Below are 19,668 nucleotides of genomic sequence, written 5' to 3' on the forward strand. Positions count from 1 at the left end.
GATTGGAATGCACCTATTTATGGACATTTAATTTCATGATTTTGAGTGTATGCACATATTGATTTATTGACATTTATTTTTTGATTTTTTTGTGTGATATTGGGAAGCACTTATGATTTAAGGTCATTGAGTTTGCTTATTATTTACACATATTGTCATTATACACATTATTTTTTTACATATTCACAATTAATTTTTCTGGCGCAGCACCTGTTTATTTTCAATTACTTATATTGTGGAAGTGGATAACACTATCTGGTGGTGGCTGCTGGATATATTTTTTTCAAAAAAATGTTTTCTCTATTTATTTCACATAACTGCGCTGATAGCTTTTTTGCACATTTTTAAAGGACACAAGTCTGCTTACACCTGCTGGTTCATAGGGCCGAATGGAGGGTTCGATCAGGTCCGCCTGAAAAACTGACAGGCGGACCTGATTGGTTCCTTTGTGTGAAAGCAACCTAAATTACTCGTATTTCCTTAGGTTTTCTGCAGCAACAAGTTTCCGTCTTTGGGATATAACAAAACTTGACACCACTGGTCCACTCACATTGGTTACCAATCTTTTTCTTTCCTTAATCATCTTAGACCAGCCATACATAGTTCAAATCTCGGCCGGTTCAGCAGGAACCAGCTGAGATTTGAAGCAGTGTTGAGCAGGCTATGTACCAAGCTGATTGATCGATTGATCAACTTTGGTACAGCCAGCCTGCCAGATTCCCTTGCAAAGAATGCAAGCAGGTGCTATAGCTGCTAGCAATAAACACGGTCTTCTCCCAGCAGGGACAGCTTTCCCGTTGTTGCAGGAAAGAAATCTGCACTGTGTATGGCCTGTTTAAGACTTTATTTCCACTTGTCATTTGTCACTGAAGGATTATGCCTCCAGTCTGAAATGTAGCTGAACAGGGTGTTCTCTAGCAGTGAGACCCCACCCTGACCACACGCATTGGCTTTTCCTCAGTGAGATTCCACTCCGAGCACACGTCAGTCCTTCGGTATCACAGTCTACAGTCTCTAGTTTCCCTCCATAGACTCCTCTCTGAATATTACCCATACTCCCACCATACAAATTGCATATTAAACCCTGTTCATGTCCTCCTCACAGACATTGCTCACTGAACCCAGACATCCTTTGGAGGCTTATTGCTCAGACAGCACTCTGCCCCCCCCCCCCCCCCCCCATCTCTTCAGAAGGAATGTTTCTGTACCTGTGAGAGAACGCCGGATGTTGGCTTGCATTTAAAAGTGTGTGGTCCAGTTGTGTGTGTAGTATAGGACACAAATTGTTTTTTTGCCCTGTAATTTGCCCCCGGCACACGCATCTTACTTTACCAGTATCTGTGCTTGCCGCTAGATAGACGTGTACACTGAGCTTTCTGGATAGTTTATATACCATCAGATTATGTACATTAGCCCCTCAGTGATCAGCCCCCACAGAAGGTGTGTAGCCCCTCAGTCACCTTTTTCCCAAGTTTAGGAGCTTTGATTCCTTGGTGACCTTTATGCACCATATGGGTTATTTCCCCTCAATTAGCTTGAAGAGCTAGCCTGAGAGTGTATGTGGATTAACCCCTCAGTGATCTTTCCAAAGAATATGAGCATTAACCCCCTTAGTTCCCTGTTTCTAGCTCATCAATGTTAACCCCTCCGCACTCATTCCTTAGTACATATATGATAACTTTTCAGTGCTCACTACTCAAGCCATGTGCATATTAATCCCTAGAAGCATGGAAAAGTGATGGCAGAAAAAAGACAGTAGTCTATTGCGTCTGTCCATGTTTTTTTTTTTTCTCTCTTTTGTTCATTGACGGACACCGCTCCAGAATCTTCTTGACCATTGGGTTTTGCTGCTTCCTACAAGAGTAGAACACTAGGCAGGAAAAAGCTTTAGCACACCTATGGGGCAATCCAGAGGATATACTCCCACTTTTTTTTATTTTCTGCCTTGTCAGGAGTAAGGACCTAGTTCCTTGCTGGGATCTCTGATCCTAGCTTTTTTTCCTTTTTTAAATGTAATTTTTTTCCTCTTTTATTATTCTCTGTTCCTGTGAGAACTACAATCAACTACTGGACTGGGCGACAAACTTGAAATTCTAGATCCTTAAGGTCTCTCCAGTCCGGCCAGCAGGCCTCAGCTCCGCGCTAGGTCGGCCGCGACGTAGCCACACTGGAAAGAGGCTGGCCTGCGAGTTAAACGTCTTGCGAAGATGCATATGACCTGGTCGCGGCCTGAGTCATAATGCTCCTCCTGGCCGACGGCACCCCCATTCCGGTGGAAAGGTGATCTTTCCGGAGCAGTGCCCACCCAGTTCCACAGTATGGTAAGTGGTTGTCCCCCTTGAGGGTTTTGGGGTGGACGTGGGCCCCTCACTGGGATGGTGGGGGCCCCAGATTCCACTCCTCCTCAGCCCCTCTAGAGTCACTGTGGGTCTGGGTCCAAGATCGGAACGTTTTCAAGGTTTCTAGTCAAACCTGTTTACATTTCCCAGGAAGGTAGTCAAGATATGTCCAATCGTGGACCTCGAGGCTTTGAACTGCTTATGTGGGCACAGTAGTTGAATGAAGTCCATTCGTACAGTAGTGGCATTCCCACATCAAAGGACGCTTACCTTCATATTCCAGTAAATGTCGGTTATCAGCGTTTTCTCCGCTTGCCGTGGGTGAGGAGCATGATTAATTCATGGCATTACCCTTTGGTCTTGCCTCAGCTCCTCGGGTATTAACAAAAGGGTTGGCCCCGGTGTTGGCATTGTAGCCGCAGCGGGGGATTTCGGTACTGGGTACCTGGACTATCTTCCGCGAGCAGAGTCTCCGACTGCTCTAAAGGACAACCTGGAAATTACTGCACGGACACAGTAGGAGTTTGGTTTGGAAATTGAACTTCCAAGAATCTGCTTTGGTTCTGTCCACCAAGTTGGACTATCTGGGTCTGACTCTGAACTCTGTTTTAGCCAGGGTGTTTTTCCAGGGGAAAATAAAAAAAAACTCCACAGCTGCAGGATGCGACTCAGGTCCTGTTGTTCAGCAGTCTTCTTTCAGGACTTGCATGTGGGTGCTGTGCCTGATGATGATGTCTACCTTTGAAGCGGTTCTGTTTGCACAGTTCCACTTGAGCCTCTGCAAAGGGAGATTCTTGCCAAGTGGGACAAGGATGGGACAAGGATCCAGTCTCTAGATAATCTGTTCCTGTGGAGCCAGGATTCGAGAGGGTCCCTGATATGATGGCTATGCTCTCCGGTGCTTCGACAGGGCAAATCCTTTTTTCCCCTGTACTGGATGGTGGTCCCTGTGGTTGCCAGCCTGTCCGGGTGGGGAGGCGTTTTGGGCGCGTATTTGCTCAAGGGGTCTGGACTCTGGGGGAGTCAAGACTACCGATCAATATACTGGAACTGCGGGTGATGAGATTTGTCTGGCTCTTTGGACAATTCACCTTCAGGAGTCCCAGATAAGGATTCAATCAGGCTATGCCACAACCATGGCGCATGTCATTCACCGACAGGGCACCAGAACGTTCGGCGGTTTCTCCAGTGGGGAACTCCTGAGGTGGACCTGTTGGCCTTTCTTCTCAAAGGGAAGGTACATAGAATTGAGGCAAGGTCTCGGGATCCTCTGGCCGATGTCACAGATGCATTGGTGTCTTCTTGGGGCCAATATCTTCTAATATCCGCCTTTTCCCCGCTAAAACTTCTGCTGAGTCTCCTGCGAAGGATCAAGGCAGAAGGGATCCAGTCATCCTAGTGGCTCCAGACTGGCCTCACCGGTCTTGGTACGCCGATCTGGTACGGCTGGTCGCCAATGCCCCTTGGAGACTTCCTCTCAGAGAAGATCTATTGGCCCAAGAGCCAATCTTCCATCCTGCTTTACAGTTGCTGGCTTTAACGGCTTGACTGTTAAAAGCCAGTTGTTAAAGCATAGGGGGTTGTCTAAATCTGTGATTCCCACGTTTGTAAAAGGCTAGAAAACCTACCTCTAGGAAGGTTTTACCATTGCGATTGGAAGACGTTCATTGTGTGATGTGAGTCTCTTGGGTTTATCCCCATCCCCTTTCAGTGGCTCGGATTTTGGCATTCCTTCAACGAGGTATTGAGCAGCACCTGGCCTTGGGTACCGTCAAGGGACAGGTTTTCAGCCTTGGCAGTCTTCTTTTACCCTCCTTTGGCTACCCATTCTTTGGTTTGCACCTTTATTCAGGGGCTTCACCACTTGGCTCCCCCAGTACGGTCTCCGTTGGCTCCATGGGATCTCAATTTGCTGCTGTCGGTTCTCCGGTACCTGCCTTTCGAAAATATACTGGCATTGTTTTGTCGTTCACCTTACCTGGTGGTTCACAAGATAAAGTGGTGCTTCACCCTTGTCAGTCATTCCTTCCAAAGGTTGTTTCTGGTTTCCATCTGAATGAAGACCTTGTGTTGCCTTCCCGGTGTACTAAGCCTAAACATCTTAAGGAGAATGCCTTGCACTCTCTGGATGTGGGTTGGGCAATCAAGGTGTACCTTTCAGCAACCGTTTAGGAAATTTGCCTTACTATTTCCTTACTATTTGTCCTTACGGATGGACCTCGCAAAGGCTTGGTTGCGTCTGCCATGACCATTTCCAGATGGACAAGACAAGCACTGGTGCAGGCTTATTCTATCAAGGATCAGGTTTCTCTGCTTCCCTGTTAAGGCGCATTCTACATGGGCGCTTAGTGCCTCCCACCATCAAGCGTCAGTTTTGCGGGTTGGCAAGGCGGCCACCTGGTCATCTGTGCACACTTTCACAAAATTTTATAAAATAATGTGCTGGCATCTGCGGATGCTGCTTCTGGTCGCAACGTTTTGCAGGTCGCTGTTGAGAGGATTAGTCCTCTTTGAGGGTGTGTATTTTTCCAGGTGTGCTCCAGTTGTTCCTGGTTGAGCTCTGTTACCTGGTTGGCTAGGTTTAGCCTTTTGGGAATTTTTTTCAGTTCTGTTTTTTCCAACCCCTCATGTTTGACACTGCTTTGGGACATCCCAGTGGTCAAGAAGATTCTGGAACTGTGTCTGTCAGTGAACGAAAGAGAAAATTGGATTTTTGTCTTACCGCAAAATCCTTTTCTCTGATGATCATTGACGGACACAGCACCCACCCCTATTGAGTTGGGTTATTTTTCTTCTGACACTGCTTGCAACTAAACTGAATGCCTATAGCCCGAGGTAGGCGTATACCCCCTGGGACTGCCCCATAGGCGTGGTAAAGCTTTTTCCTGCCTAGTGCCCTACTCCTGTAGGGGGTAGCATAACCCAATGGTCAAGAAGATTCTGGAGCTGTGTCCGTCAATGAACATCAGAGAAAAGTATTTTACAGTAAGAAAAAAATTAAAAAATTTTACTTCGCAGTCCATGTGCCTTATCTCCTCAGTGCTCAATCCCCAGTGCATGTTTATTAACCAAAGTACCAAGTGCATGCATAGCAACCCCTCAGGGGGCAGACCCAAGAACGTAGGTTGCAATTCCAAGACCCAGTCTTTCTTATGTACATTACCCACTCATTGGCCAGTCCAAAGCACATGTCTAATAACCCTTCATTGCTCAATCCCCAGCACATGTGTGTCAAACTCTCAATTTCCAGTGCATTTCCCCACTTTTTCAAGACACCGATCCGAATCTCTGCCCTTGGTTCAAAAATGATCTCTGCTAATATACCCCATTTACTGTTTAAACATTCTCTGGCAACAAAGCCCTCAACATCTCCTCCCACTGCACTCTATCATACCTAGTGTGCAAAGGATATATTGAGTTAGTGGTTAGAGGTCAATGGTGTCTCTGACTCACACCATTTAACCACTTAGATCCCAGGTGTCATTTTTCCACCGTGCATAGACAACAGATATTTATCCTAGTTCCATTTTATAATGTCGCTCAGACTCGGCCGCTTTTGTGAGCCCACACCTGCACTACTAGAGCTGTTGTATATAGTGTGTGTGTGTGTGTGTGTGTGTGTGTGTGTGTGTGTGTATGTGTATATACGTATGTGCATGCATATATAATGTGTGTGTATGTGTATAATATTCCCTCACAAAGTGAATCTCCAGGATCGCAACAATGTTGTCAGATGATCTGAATAACATTTGTATTTACTGCACAAGCTTGAAATGCTCACATAAGTCAGAACAAGGTGATTCTAATTTTTAGCGTTCCCAATATGAATAGCAATTTATGCAAACAGTTTTTTCCTCTGTATGCATCACATTGTAGCATTGAAGGAGAATAAAGGATGACTTAAAACACACTCATTCACTTTTCATCGGAAAATAAATACAGGAAAATGTTTGTTTATTTTTTTTCAAACATCTTTTTATTTTTTTTCCCAAGTAAAGTCAAGGAAATTAAAATGTATGTATATAAAACTGCTACCAAGTTAAAGAAAAACATTAGGGTAGACTACAAATGGCCAAAATGATGTGGAACTGAGATATTGCTGAAAAGAAAAAAGAACAACTCTGAGTCTCCAGGATATTTATTGAGATAAATGGCTGGGGACTCAAGTAAGGCACAGATACTCTTGCTGAAGTCTATTGACTTGTCTACAGTCTAGACCAGGTATCTTCAAACTGCGGCCCTCCAGCTGTTGCGGAACTACACGTCCCATGATGCATTGTAAAACACTGACATTCACAAACATGATAGGATAGGAATTGTAGTTCCTGAACAACTGGAGGGCCATAGTTTGGAGACCCCTGGTCTAGACTGTTGTTCGCCTGTCCATGGATTTAGCATTGCAAGATATATGGGATCATTGGATATATTTAGATTAAAATACATTAGTATGTACAGTATTTGACTGACCATGGACAAATCATATCAAGGATATATTGAGTTCACAACTATTTACAAGCAATGCTTATTTTGTTACTCATTGATGCATTATGGTTTGCTTCACAGAGTGCTCTGATATATGTTCATCTATTAAAAAAACATTACCTGTACATTTTTTGGAAGATTTTCTTGCAGGCTCCTGCATAGGTGTCTGTTGGTGCTTTAAATCCTAACAGGCTTTGGACAGTTTGTGGACTATAACCATGACTATCCATATCCACATCTAGTGGGTATGGACATCACTCAGCGTCTATGTACTCTTGGAATATTTCATCCCACATGATGTGGAGTTTATACAGATCCAACTTTTTACTTGTCAAGCAGGATTAAAAACACAAAAGCAAACCTTTATTATATTTCAGCTTAATAGTTCTTAGATGTGGTGGCTGCATTCATTTTCTTTCCTTTATTTTCATCTAGTGATCCAGCCAGTTATGCTGGGTATACACGGGAGGTGTTTTTTTTTGTTTTTTTTGTTTTTTCAACCAGTGGGTTGAAAAAAAAAAAAAGAAATTCCTGCTTTCACACAAGCAATGTGGATGCAGGAATCTCCTGCAGGACAATCCAGCATGTTGAGTTATTAAATGCTGACAGCAAGATCTTATGTAGAATCTTGTCTGTGCACTGTATGTAACATTTGTGCTAGCATTTACTTGTGTGCAGCGCGAATGTACCCTCCAGACTATGGCCGCTGTTCAAGGCTGACATGTAAACATAAGAAATGTGTAGTCAGTAGTGATATATATACATGCCAGCACATTTGCACTGTACATGTAACTATTACCACAAAACATGTTCTCAGCATAAAATACGCCCCATACTCCATTTCTCAAATGCAAATTTCCGTTTTTGGTTTTCACAGATTTATGCTGTGCAGCTAGATGGACAAGTGTACAGAGGTCCAAAAAATCCTGCATTCAGATCTGTCTAAATTCCTGAATGCAGAGTACTGTACGCCTGTGGGCATGAGCTCTAAGTACAGGACAGACAGATTGTGCAGTCTTCAAATGGTTAAGGCCTCATTTACACTGGCAGTGACATACATGTGTTTGTGCTTTTCTAGAACATTTATAAATGCTTATTAAAACATTTAATGATTTTATATGGTATAAATCACACTGTGCATTTGTTTAGGCACATTTAAGTTTTTTGATTGTATGGCCATTTCACGTATGAATCGGTCTGCGTTCATTTGAATTGGCTGAAATCACACTGGATCACACCAAAAGTAGTGCATGCACTACTTTTTCAAAAACACTCTGCAGTAACATGCAGCCTGATGCAGCCAAACACACTGCATTTGGGTTGTCGTTAGGATTCACCCGCAGCAGATTGCACACCCAGAGCGTCTTGAATGCAGCCCAGGAACTTGCACAAAACAGGGGTTTTCCACACCGTGTTTTGGTGTAAATGAGAATGAGCCCTTAGTGCTAATTCACACTGGAATCACACAGGAGCACGCTGCATGTTCCTGTGCGATTCAGTGTGATACAATGTTCAGCCTATTTGTTTGAATGGGCTGAAATCACAACGGATCACACCAAAAGTAGTGCATGCATCACTTTTAAAAATGCACTGCAACCGGATTGCATAGTACTGCAGTACCATGCAATCTAGTGCAGGCACGTACACTGCATTTGGGGTGTAATTAGGAATTTACTAACACCCGCAGCAGATTACACACCCAGTGTGTTTGGAACACGGTGCGGGCAACTCACATTGAACTGTTTTCTGGTGTGATTGGAACACTTCTAGAAAATGGATATCAGTGTGTCCAGAAGCAAATTAGATACTCTGAATGTGTCTAACCTGGTGTAAACACAGGTACATTTAGGGCTGATGCACTCTAGATGCAATCCAGTGCGTTTTTTATCTACATCTGTAAAAGTACAACATGCTGCATTTTTTCTGTATGGAATGCAGCAAAATGCATGTAAATGCACCAAAATTATACCTAAATTGAGCCTAAGAGAAATCGGGAGAAAAATGCACCAAAACGCACTGGAATGCATCAAAAACCAGTGTAAATGTGCATAGAAAAACCCATCTGAAATGCAGAAATCGTGGTGTGAACCGGCCTTTAAACACAAGAGAAAGTGATCTGGGCATTATAAAGTTTATACTATCCAGATCAATTTATTTGTGTTTAAACAAAACCAAAACCAGGAAACAAGTGTGACTGTTGGGTTACAGGTACCACCAGCCTAGTCTCTGTAGGTATCCTTGTTGTGTTAAGTGGAATATTGATCTGATATGACTTTAAGGCCTCGTTCACATGGGGTATATCAATGTGTACTCCCGTGCAAGGGCCGTGCTTAACTGCACAGGTGTTCCGTGCATTGCTGTGCATTGAGTTCCCTTAATGTTAATAAGGATAAAACAACTGCATGGACACAGTCACACCTCCCTTTCTGACATTGGGGTGAGTGCACAACTCTGAAAGCAGACAGTTTACACCCACACAGATATCAAACTGGAAGCAGAATCTGTGTCCGAGCAGCCAGTGCATACCAATAGACACCTCTGCATCCCTGTGCAGGCAACACAGCTCTAACGTGGGTTATGCATTAAGACCCCATTCACACTAGCGCGACTTGTCAGGCGACTTGGATGCCTGACAAGTCGCGGTGGGTCGCTCGCCATTGAATAGTACAGGACCCGTTCTAATAGGAGCGACACAAGTCGCTCCGACTTAGAAAAAGGGTCCTGTACTACTTTGGGGCGACTTGGAGGCGACTTGCATTGACTTCAATGATATGAAGTCCGTGCAAGTCGCGCCGAGGTCGCGGCGCACGCCGTGCACCGCAACTTCACAGGTCGCTCCAGCAAGTCGTGTCACGCCAGTGTGAATGGGTGCTAAAAGAGGTCTTCCACTTTCACGCTGTACCATCTCTACAATTTTCTGGGTTTGATATACTTTGTACTAGCAGCCTTTAGCATCAAATTTCTTTGTGCGCAGCTTTCTTTCCCTTTATTCTTCCACTTTCACAGTCTACTACTTCCATGTTTTTCATTGTATTAAGGTCCGGTTCACACTTATGCGAGTGCGGGAAGGCTGCGAATCCGCAGCCTGTTCCCGCATCGCACACGCACCCCCGGCAGTTCACACTGCCATATGCGATACGCTGGGGGTGTCAATGTAATCTTAACGACACCCCCAGTTTGATCGCATATCGCAGTGCGATCGTGCAGTTCGCACAGGATCGGATCGCACAAGTGTGAACCGCTGTGCGATCCGATCCAGATGCGGCTGCCAAAAAGGGTCCCTGTGCGTGTTTGGTGCGGCTGCGGTGCGAATTTAGCCATACAAACTGTATGGCTAAACTCGCACCGCACAGCCGATCGCATGTAATGTCGGAGCAGTGCGCTCCGACATTACATGCGAACCCCGCACACGCACAAGTGTGAACCGGGGCTAAAGGTAGAAAGTTTGTAGCCACTAAAGTATACAAAAACATGCCAAGCAATAGGTTTTTTTTCTCAGCAAGCCAACATGATGGTTTATATGGTCATCTGGTTTTGAAGTCTGTCCCGCCCCCCTAGATCTTATTGCTTTTCAGTCATGGAATTAATTTTCTTAAAGTACCTTTTACAATGTATTCATTTATTTGTGACTTTTTTTATCTTTCTTTTCTTTTCAGACCAAATGACCTGAACGCCTTGCAACAAATTAGTAGTCGAAATTTAAAGTTGCACTTTAACCTACATAGAGGCCTTCATCACCACATCAATTTAATGTTTGATTACTTTCACCTCTCAGTCATATCTGTTGTAGTTCATGGATCTTTGGTTGCTTTGCATCAACCACTCATCAGGTAACTTTTTTTTTTGGTAGATTTGAGAAATAAATTCATTGGACTTATGCCAAATGGCATTTTAAATAGTTTGTTTTAAAAAAATTAATCCGTAGATTTTAATTGTGTACTATGGAAAAGGTACATACACTGCTGGCTTCGGAAGCTGGTATCACCCTCTTTAGCAGATATTACTTCTTTTAGGGCTTTTTCTTATCTAACCAGTCTCTGACATTGCCCCGGTGACATTTTCTACCACTAAGCAAACGTTTTTTTTTTTTTTTGCTGAGATTCAAATCTTGGCTTTGATCAGATCAATCCATAAAACTCCATTTTTTTCTATAAATAGGATAGGTTCCATCTGCATACGGCCAAAGGAGATTCTGTTCCTTGATACCTAGAATCTGGAACACCAGATTTTAATTTCATAGACTTGAGGAATTGGTAAATGTAGGGGTGTGTTTTTGCAGTTTAACATCTGAATTTTCATTTATTCAGATTATTAGAATTCATATACCATGTCAATTTCATGTGGTATTTCTTCAAGTATATCACACTTATCTGTAGGCACCAGTAAAAAAAAGTGGCAAAAAAAGGCCATGTCATTTAAAGGGTAACTGCTTTTGTGGGAAAAAATCTTGCAATAAAAAAAAAAAAAAAATTGCATTTATAATTGAGACACAAGCCATATTGTATTATAAGGTTATTAAAAATTACCTTTCCTTTTCAGTGCAGCAATATAATTTCTCTTTTGTTCATCGACGGACACAGGGCTCCATAAATCATAACTAGTGGGTTATATTTCCTCCTCCAGGAGTAGGACTAGGCAGAACAAAAAACACCTGGCTACGCCCATGGGCCATCTTCTGCTGGTATATAACTCCCCTCTCTGCTCTGGGTAATCAGTTTTAATCTGTCTAGTCAGGAATAAGGACTGGGATCTCTGGTCCTAGCAATTTTCTCCTTCCTTACATCTTTTTTGTTTTTCTCTCGGGAGACCTACAATCAACTGCCGGGCTGGACGACGGGCTGAATTAATCTAGATCCAGTGGTCCCCTCAGCCCAGCCAGCAAGTGCATGCAGACCGCAGCTACGTGCTAGGTCAGCCGCGACATAGCCTCACGGACAGAGACTGGCCTGCGATATAAACGCTTTGCATACGACCACGCTTGGGTCTGAGTCGCAGTGGTCCCTTAGCCGAGAGCTCCCCTACTTCGGTGACGTGGAGTTCTGTCTGGAATTTTACCCGCATGGAAGGGTAAGTACAGTCCCCCCTCTCTCCTTTTGGTGGTTTTCTTTGGGGTGGACGCAGGTAACCTCCAGGGACAGTCAAACCTGCCTGCAGGTTCCCTCCTCCCATCCTTAAATCCCTCAGTGAGTTGGGCTTCCCCCAATCACATTCCCTCCTGTCTGGACCTAGAGTCTGGTGGGGGTCCCAGGGCAGAGAATGCAGCAGAGACCCCCTGGGCCCCCCCCATCCCTACTCTGTAATGGTCCTGGTTTAGTATGTGTCCTGCCCCCTGATAGTCTGGAGGGGTCCCAGTGTAGGAGACCATTAGGTGCATTCCTTGCTGTTTGCAGTGTGGGTATAGTGCAGGGGGTCCCAGTGCAGTGTGCACAGCAGAGTCTCCCCAAATGTGTGTCCTACCTTTGGGGGGGTCCCCTTGCCAAGGGTGCAGCATTGCAGTTGGTGTAGGAAAGATCCTGGCAGCATGCTTCAGTGTTTGTAGCTGATGGTGGCCATTTTCCCTTAGTCTGGCTGGTCTCTGGTTGGTGGCCATGTTTGTGTAGCCGGATGATGTCGCGGGGCCATCTTCCCTTAGTCTGGGAGATGCTGGAGAAAACTAAAGCCTCGTGAGGATGCCGAAGCTCCGTCTCTTCTTCCTTAGTTTCCTCTTCCTGTGCCCGGGGCATATGATCAGGGATGATGATGGGTTCTTATTCTTGGTGCTCCCCTGGTCGGGAGAGTGAGTCTTTATCTCTCTCTCTCTGCTGATAGGTAGCCTTCAGGGGATCCTTTAGTGGGGCTAAAAGATCATTTTTGTACTGCAGGGTCTTCCTTTCCTTATGGAGCCTCAGGGTCACATCTCCCCCACTAACCCCTAATGGAGGTGGCAGGTACCTCAGAACCCCAGCTTTTCCATGGTTGCACTGAAGGCGGTCCTGCAGTCCTTAGTGTCCCGGGTGGAAGTGGCATGTGGAAAAAAGTCTCAGGAGGAAGCGTTCCCTGCCATCCCCTGCTCAGTCTGTCTCATCTAGTTCTGAGCCTGATGTCTCCACTGCTTATGTTGATTTAGTGGACCAGTTGGTCCATGGGCTGCAGCTTTGGATCAGCTTCCGTGCCGTCCAAACTTTGTTTCAGCAGTGGTGATTAGGTGCGTGCTGTGGCTGAAGAATTGATCCGTAGACCAAGCGTCTAAGAAAGCTCTCATTAATCTGCCCTTTCAATGCGATCGCCTGTTCTGGGCCACCCTTGATGACATTAAGAGTATCACGGAGGGAAGAGTACTTTCCTATTAGTCAAAGAAAGAGAAGGAGCCCCGCTGCAGACGGGGGCCCTCCTTCTCAGCCCATGGAAAATTCTTTTGTGTTTCTGGGATGGAGAATAAGGAAAATAGATCTTTTAAATCTTTCCCGGGATGTTCCAAGCAACCTTGGTCTGGTAAGCCTAGAGCTAGCTTTCACGGACCAGCAGACGAGACTCCTTCAGCATGAAGGTCTGCCCTCAACTATTATTGGGGTGGGGGGACATCTTTGCTGGCTTCCAGACCCGTGGACGTCTTTGACCATCAAGGAGAACCGCAAAGTGTTTCATTTGGGGGTACCCAGAAAGGGGAACAAAGCTTGTCCTTTTTCAGGTTTTTTTCGTTCCTGAAACTCCTTGTGCGAATTTCATTCCTGCAAAGGTTCAGGTTATGTCTGAACTACCTATGGTCCCCCCATCTCTGTCCAGGGAATTGATTTACCTATGTCTGATTCTATTTCTGACCAGGGTGGTCATTCCTCTGCACAAACTTCAGGGACCACATGCTGTGATTCACCGGCTGCTGTCACACAGATAGTTCTCTCTCCCATTTTGCATACAGGTTCTGAGTCTGGTGGTATCCACCTTCAAGGCAGTTCTGTTTGCAGTCTTACATGCAGCTCCTTTTAGCAGGTTTGGCTCCACAGAAGGATACTGAAGTTTGTGACAAAGTTATGGGGTCCCCTGACAGACGCAGCAGACGTCCAAGAGCCCCGGTAAGGCCAGTATCATCCTCAGCTAAGGCTTCTTCCGCAGTTCCTGCGAGGAATCAAGAACGAGGATCTTCCAATCATCCTGGTGACTGTAAACATCCCTTGGGTGCTTCCTCTCAGAGAAGACCATTTTTCCCAAGGGCTGATCTACCAGCCTGCTTTACAGTCTCTGGTTTTAATGGCTTAGTTATTGAAAACCAGGTACTGCGGGATAGAGGTCTGTCTGGATCAGTGATCCCTACTATGGTGAAGGCGAGGAAGTTGTCCTCCAGCAAAATTATACCATTGTACGTGGAAAGCATACTTTTCTTGGAGTCGATTGGTGCTCATCCTCAATCCTTTTCTCTGGCTCGGATTGTATCCTTTCTTCAACAGGGCATTGATCAGAAGTTGGCCTTGAGTACCATCGAGGGCCAGATGTCTGCCTTGGCAATCTTTTTTCAGCGACCCCTAGCCATACACTCTTTAGTTCGAGCCTTCATTCAGGGGGTTCGGCATGTGGCTCTACCTGTACGGTCTCTTTTGCCGCCATGGGTTTTTAATCTAGTGTTTTCAGTTCTCAAGAAACCTCCATTTGAGAATACTTGGGAGATTCCCTGTCTACGTTATCCCATAAGGTGATATTCTTGGTGGCTATTGCCTTGGCCCACAGGGTATCGAAATTGGCGGCATTATCCTGTCGCATTCCCTATTTAGTGGCCAATAGGGATAAAGTGGTCTTCGTCACGGTCAATCATTCCTGCCCAAAATTATCTCTGACTTCCATTTGAATGAGGACATTGTGTTGCCTTCCTTGTGTCCCAAGCCAGCTCATCCCAAGGAATTTGCTTTGCATACCTTGGATGTGGTTTGTGCGATTCAGGTGTATCTGGCAGCTACTGAGTCTTTTCGGAGGTCAGACTCCCTTTTTGTGGTTACGGATGGACCCAGAAAAGGGCTGGCCCCTTCTTCAGCTACCATCTCCAGATTATTTAGACAGATGGTGCCTATTCCATTAAAGGCCAGGTTCCACCTTTTCCCTGTCACGGCGCATTTTACTCGGTTGCTGAGTGTTTCTTAGGCCTTCCATCATCAGGCTTCAATATCGCAAGTTTGAAAGACTTGGTCGACCGTGCATACCTGCACAAAATTCTATAAAGTAGATACTTTGGCATCTGTGGATGCTTCTTTTGGCCACAAAGTTTTGCAGGCTTCTGTTTAAGAGGGACTGTTCCCTCTTGAGGGGTGTTTTTTTTTTTTTAAACCTGTATTTTTCAGACGGGGCTCCTGTGACCTGGTTAAGGGCTCTTATGTTTAGCCTTGGGTTACTTTCCCACCCCTCATTTTCCTTTTGGCACTGCTTTTGCATGTCCCAGTAGTTATGATTCATGGATCGCTGTGTCCGTCGAATGAAAGAGAAAATGGGATTTTTTGTACTTACCGTAAAATCCATTTCTCGGTGTTCGACGGACACAGCACCCACCCCTCCATTGAGTTCTGATACTTCTAATACTTCTGGCTACTAAACTGATTACCTAGAGCAGAGAGGGAGGGGGGTTATATACCAGTTGAGGACGATCCATTGGCGTAGCCAGGTGCTACTCCTGGAGGAGGCAATGTAACCCACTAGTTATGTTTTTTGGAGCACAGTGTCCATCGATGAACTAGATTTTACAGTAAGTACAAAAATCCCATTTTTCTGTAAACTACAATATGGTAACCTGGAGGCGTTCTGCACACAGATAGTGTACTGAACATGCCCAAGAAATTTCATATTCTGCTTGTGACTGGTTCACCCATTTTCCCAGAAGTCTGCATTAAGATAGAAATCAGATTTTGGGCATCCTGTGCAACAAAAATGGCATTTTTGGTGAGAGACTCCCAAAGGGTTGATCACATCTATAGGGATTCAGACCCTGCCCTTTTCCCCATTAGAACCTTTTAAGTGCAGCAGCTAATAAAAGGAAAAAGTCACTTCTATTTGCATTCACTTTGCACGTGAACACAGGCAAACAAATGGCTTTATCCTCAAAATAACAAAAATTAGGAATCTGCAGCAAAGTTTGTTCAAATCTCTGCAATGTCAACCAGAGAGGAATGTTTTTTTTTTTTTTTTCCTAAAAAAAAAAAAAAATGGAGTTACTGTTTAATGTTCTTAAAGTGCAGTCATGTTCTGTAAAAATATAATGTGATATGCCAACCTGGATGCGTTCTGTATGCAGATGGTGTACAGAACACTTTCCAATGTGATTGGCTAACAAATAAACCTAGAAGTCTGCCCTAAAATACAAATCATATTTAAGAACTCCCTACAATGGAAATTTAAGTTTTGGGGAGATATTCCCCAAGATTTAATCACTTCTAAAGGGATGCAGACATTTTCTCATTAGAACGCTAAGTGCATCTACTGATTTAATACTGAACCAGTCACTCATCGGTCAGGCATGATATGCACAGGATAAGAGTGTCAAAGGGTATATGGGGGGGGGGGGGGGGTGTGCAGGAGAAGAGTGCGGACACAGACAGGATGTGTAAGACATGGTGGGGGGGGGGGGGTGAATTAAAAGTGTAGAAGAACATATATTGTATATCAGAAATGGCATTCAGAGTACTGACCCAATAAAAAGTGACCAAAACATGCTCATTGCTGAGCACTTGTGGATTCTTTGTGCAGAGGGGAATGGTGTAAATTCTACTTGGTATTCTAATAGCAGTGGCTGAAGTGCCAGGTTTGCCTTCCTCTCTTGGTAACCTGGGACTTGCACTGCTGCAGTGAAGAGAGGCATTGCAGGGCACACCCCAAACAAGCACTAAATGGGGTGTCACCTCCTGCACACATTCCCATGGTATATGGAGTTGACCCTGCACACACACATGCACACCAAACATCACAATGCAAGGGTGTCTTGCTTTTTTCTCAGCACACAAGGTTATAACACAAATGCTGCCCATGGAGTGGACATGCATGCAGCACACAGGAGGGTGCCAGACATTTACCTTTAATCCCGCATTATGTTGCTGTCTCTGAAGTCACAAGATGCCCCTAGGCTGCTTTTGGAACTTGTTGAATTTGTGTTTGATATTCTCACCCTAGTTGAAGCACTCATCATACAGGGACATGCAGGGTGGATATGTTACAATTTGTCTGTTGACATTTAAAACACAATTATATGAGAATATCAGAAAGGGGTTTCAAATCTTTGACTACTTTTTTTTTTTTTGTTTTGCGCTGCACAGTTCTAGCTGTTATAAATTGGATTTTGTTTCAAATAAATGTGCCCAAATATATATTTTGAATCAACAACTAGCCCTTTGCATTTTTTTTTTTTTTTCGTGAAAAATGTGTTCTCTTTCGAAGACGGGCACAGTATGATTTATTATTATTATTCTACAGAATTTATATAGCGGCAACAGTTTGCACAGTTCTTTAAAATATAAAGGGAGACAATACAGCAACAATACAATTCAATACAAGAAGGTTAGGAGGGCCCTTGCTCCTGGAAGCTTACAATCTAATAGGGAGGGTCTGGTGGAACAGAAGGTAATAACTGAGAGGGATGAAATAGATTTGGTTCTTAGCTAAAGGCAGGATAGGCTTCCTTGAAGAGATGAGTTTTCAGGGATCGCCAAAGGTAGACTGAGTAAAAGATAGCCAGACAGATTGGGGTAGGGGGTTCCAGAGGATGGGAGAAGTTCTGGAGGCGAGCATGTTCTACAGGTTGTTAGGATAGGCAGTTACATTATTAATGTTCACCAAACACCTCAGCTTACTTTAGTAGGTAATTTGTTGTTTCATTCTTATTCAATTCAATAATATTAAATTCTAACTGTATTGTTTCCTTCAGCTTTCACCGTGCAATGAAGAATACCTGGTTGAACAGAAATGCCCCCACCCAGAATAAAGAATCTTCAATCCCAACCCTGGAAAGTGTAGTGTTTGGCAGTAACTACACAAAACAGCTGTCTGCAGATGTAAGAACCTACTAAAACTTATGCTGGCCATACACCTGCCGAAAAATTGTTCGAAAATCTGTCATTTGGTACGATTGTCCATTTTTCGTCCAGTTAATGGGCACAAATAGAAAATTGTTTTCAACTTTTCAGAGCCGAAAAATCGATGGAACAGTTTTGAAAATCTGCCGGGCGAACGATAAATGAACGATAAATTGAAAGGTTAATGTGTTTCTTAGCCGACCTGTTTGCACTGGGTATATGTGACAAACCAAATTAATTTATGTCCATTGAACGATTTATCTTTCCAAATTCGGTTATTACATGATGGCACGATCGTCTGCTCTCACGGCTGAGTTTTCATTTTTCGAAAATTGAGTTTGTCCGATATTTCGGCTAGTGTATGGGCAGCATTAGTTCTTTGTTAAATCTGATTAGCGGTTATCAGCACATGTAGCTATCAGGCCTGTGCAGCTGCTCACAGCATACAGTGCCTTGATAAAGTATTCATACCCCTTGAATTTTTCCACATTTTGTCATGTTACAACCAAAATCGTAAATGTATTTTATTGTGATTTTATGTGATAGAGCAACACAAAGTGGCACATAATTGTTAGGTGGAAGGAAAATGATAAATGGTTTTCACATTTTTTACAAATAAATGTGAAAAGCATGGCGTGCATTTGTATTCAGCCCCCTTTACTCTAATGCCCCTAACAAAAATCTAGTGGAACCAATTGCTTTGAGAAGTCACCTAGTTAGTACAGAAAATAGAGTAATTTATTCTTAGTATAGATACAGCTGTTCTGTGAAGCCCTCAGAGGTTTGTTAGAGAACCTTAGTAAACCGCATCATGAAGGCCAAGGAACACACCAGACAGGTCAGGGATAAAGTTGTAGAGAAGTTTAAAACAAGGTGAAGTTATAAAAAATATTCAAGCTTTCAACCTCTCACAGAGCACTGTTCAATCCATAATCCGAAAATTCAAAAGAATATGACACAACTACAAACCTACCAAGACACGCTTGTCCACCTAAACTGACAGGCCGGGCAAGGAGAGCATTATTCAGAGAAGCAGTCAAGAGGCCCATGGCAACTCTGGAGGAGCTGCAGAGATCAGGTGGGGAGAATCTGTCCACAGGACAGTCGTGCACTCCACAAATCTGGCAAGAAAAACGTAATTGTTGAAAGGAAGTCCCATTTGCAAGAAGCCATCTGTGGGACACAGCAAACGTGGAAGAAGGTGCTCTGGTCAGATGAGACCAAAATGTACAATTTTGGCCTAAAAGCAAATCGCTATGTTTGGTGGAAAACTAACACTGCACATCACCCTTAACACACCATCCCCACTGTAAAACATGGTGGTGGCAGCATTATGTTGTGGGGATGCTTTTCTTCAGCAGGGTCAGGGAAACTGGTCAGAGTTAATGGGAAGATGAATGGAGCCACATACAGGGCAATCTTAGAAGAAAACCTTTTAGAGTCTGCAAAAGACTTGAGACTGGGGCTGAGGTTCACCTTCCAGCAGGACAATGACCCTAAAGCCCGGAATAGATGTACCAAGAAAGCATAGGCCACCTCTTGCATGCAATGCTTCATGGAGATTTTTCTAGCACACACATTTTTCTTTCAGCATTGCCCCTGCCCCCATTGAGAGATTTTTTTAATCTCATTGTCCACACCCTCACTACACATTCAGCAATGTCCACAATACTACACTCTGCACACACCTGTTTTTATTTATTCATCATTCTAATTTTTAAAATGCGTGCCCTATCTTTTAATGCACTTCTCTTCATACTGTACACAGTAAAGGTATTGGTTTTATGCACTTTGTTTTTTTTTTATACGTATACAAAAATGTTTTGCCT

General features: G+C 44.0%; 1 protein-coding gene across 3 annotated transcripts in view; it reads left to right on the forward strand.

Annotated features, from left to right (window-relative positions):
* FAM135A (family with sequence similarity 135 member A) overlaps positions 1–19,668 on the forward strand; it is a 212,906-nt gene that overhangs the window by 123,891 nt on the left and 69,347 nt on the right. For all 3 annotated transcript variants that reach the window (XM_082249041.1, XM_082249040.1, XM_082249042.1), the window contains exons 7-8: positions 10,478–10,651; positions 17,692–17,818. In XM_082249041.1, the coding sequence (XP_082105167.1) occupies positions 10,478–10,651; positions 17,692–17,818 (301 nt within the window). The remainder of the gene's footprint in view (positions 1–10,477; positions 10,652–17,691; positions 17,819–19,668) is intronic.

The sequence above is a fragment of the Pelophylax lessonae genome (genome assembly GCF_965119305.1).
Source record: "Pelophylax lessonae genome assembly, chromosome: 3".
Lineage (NCBI taxonomy): Eukaryota > Metazoa > Chordata > Amphibia > Anura > Ranidae > Pelophylax > Pelophylax lessonae.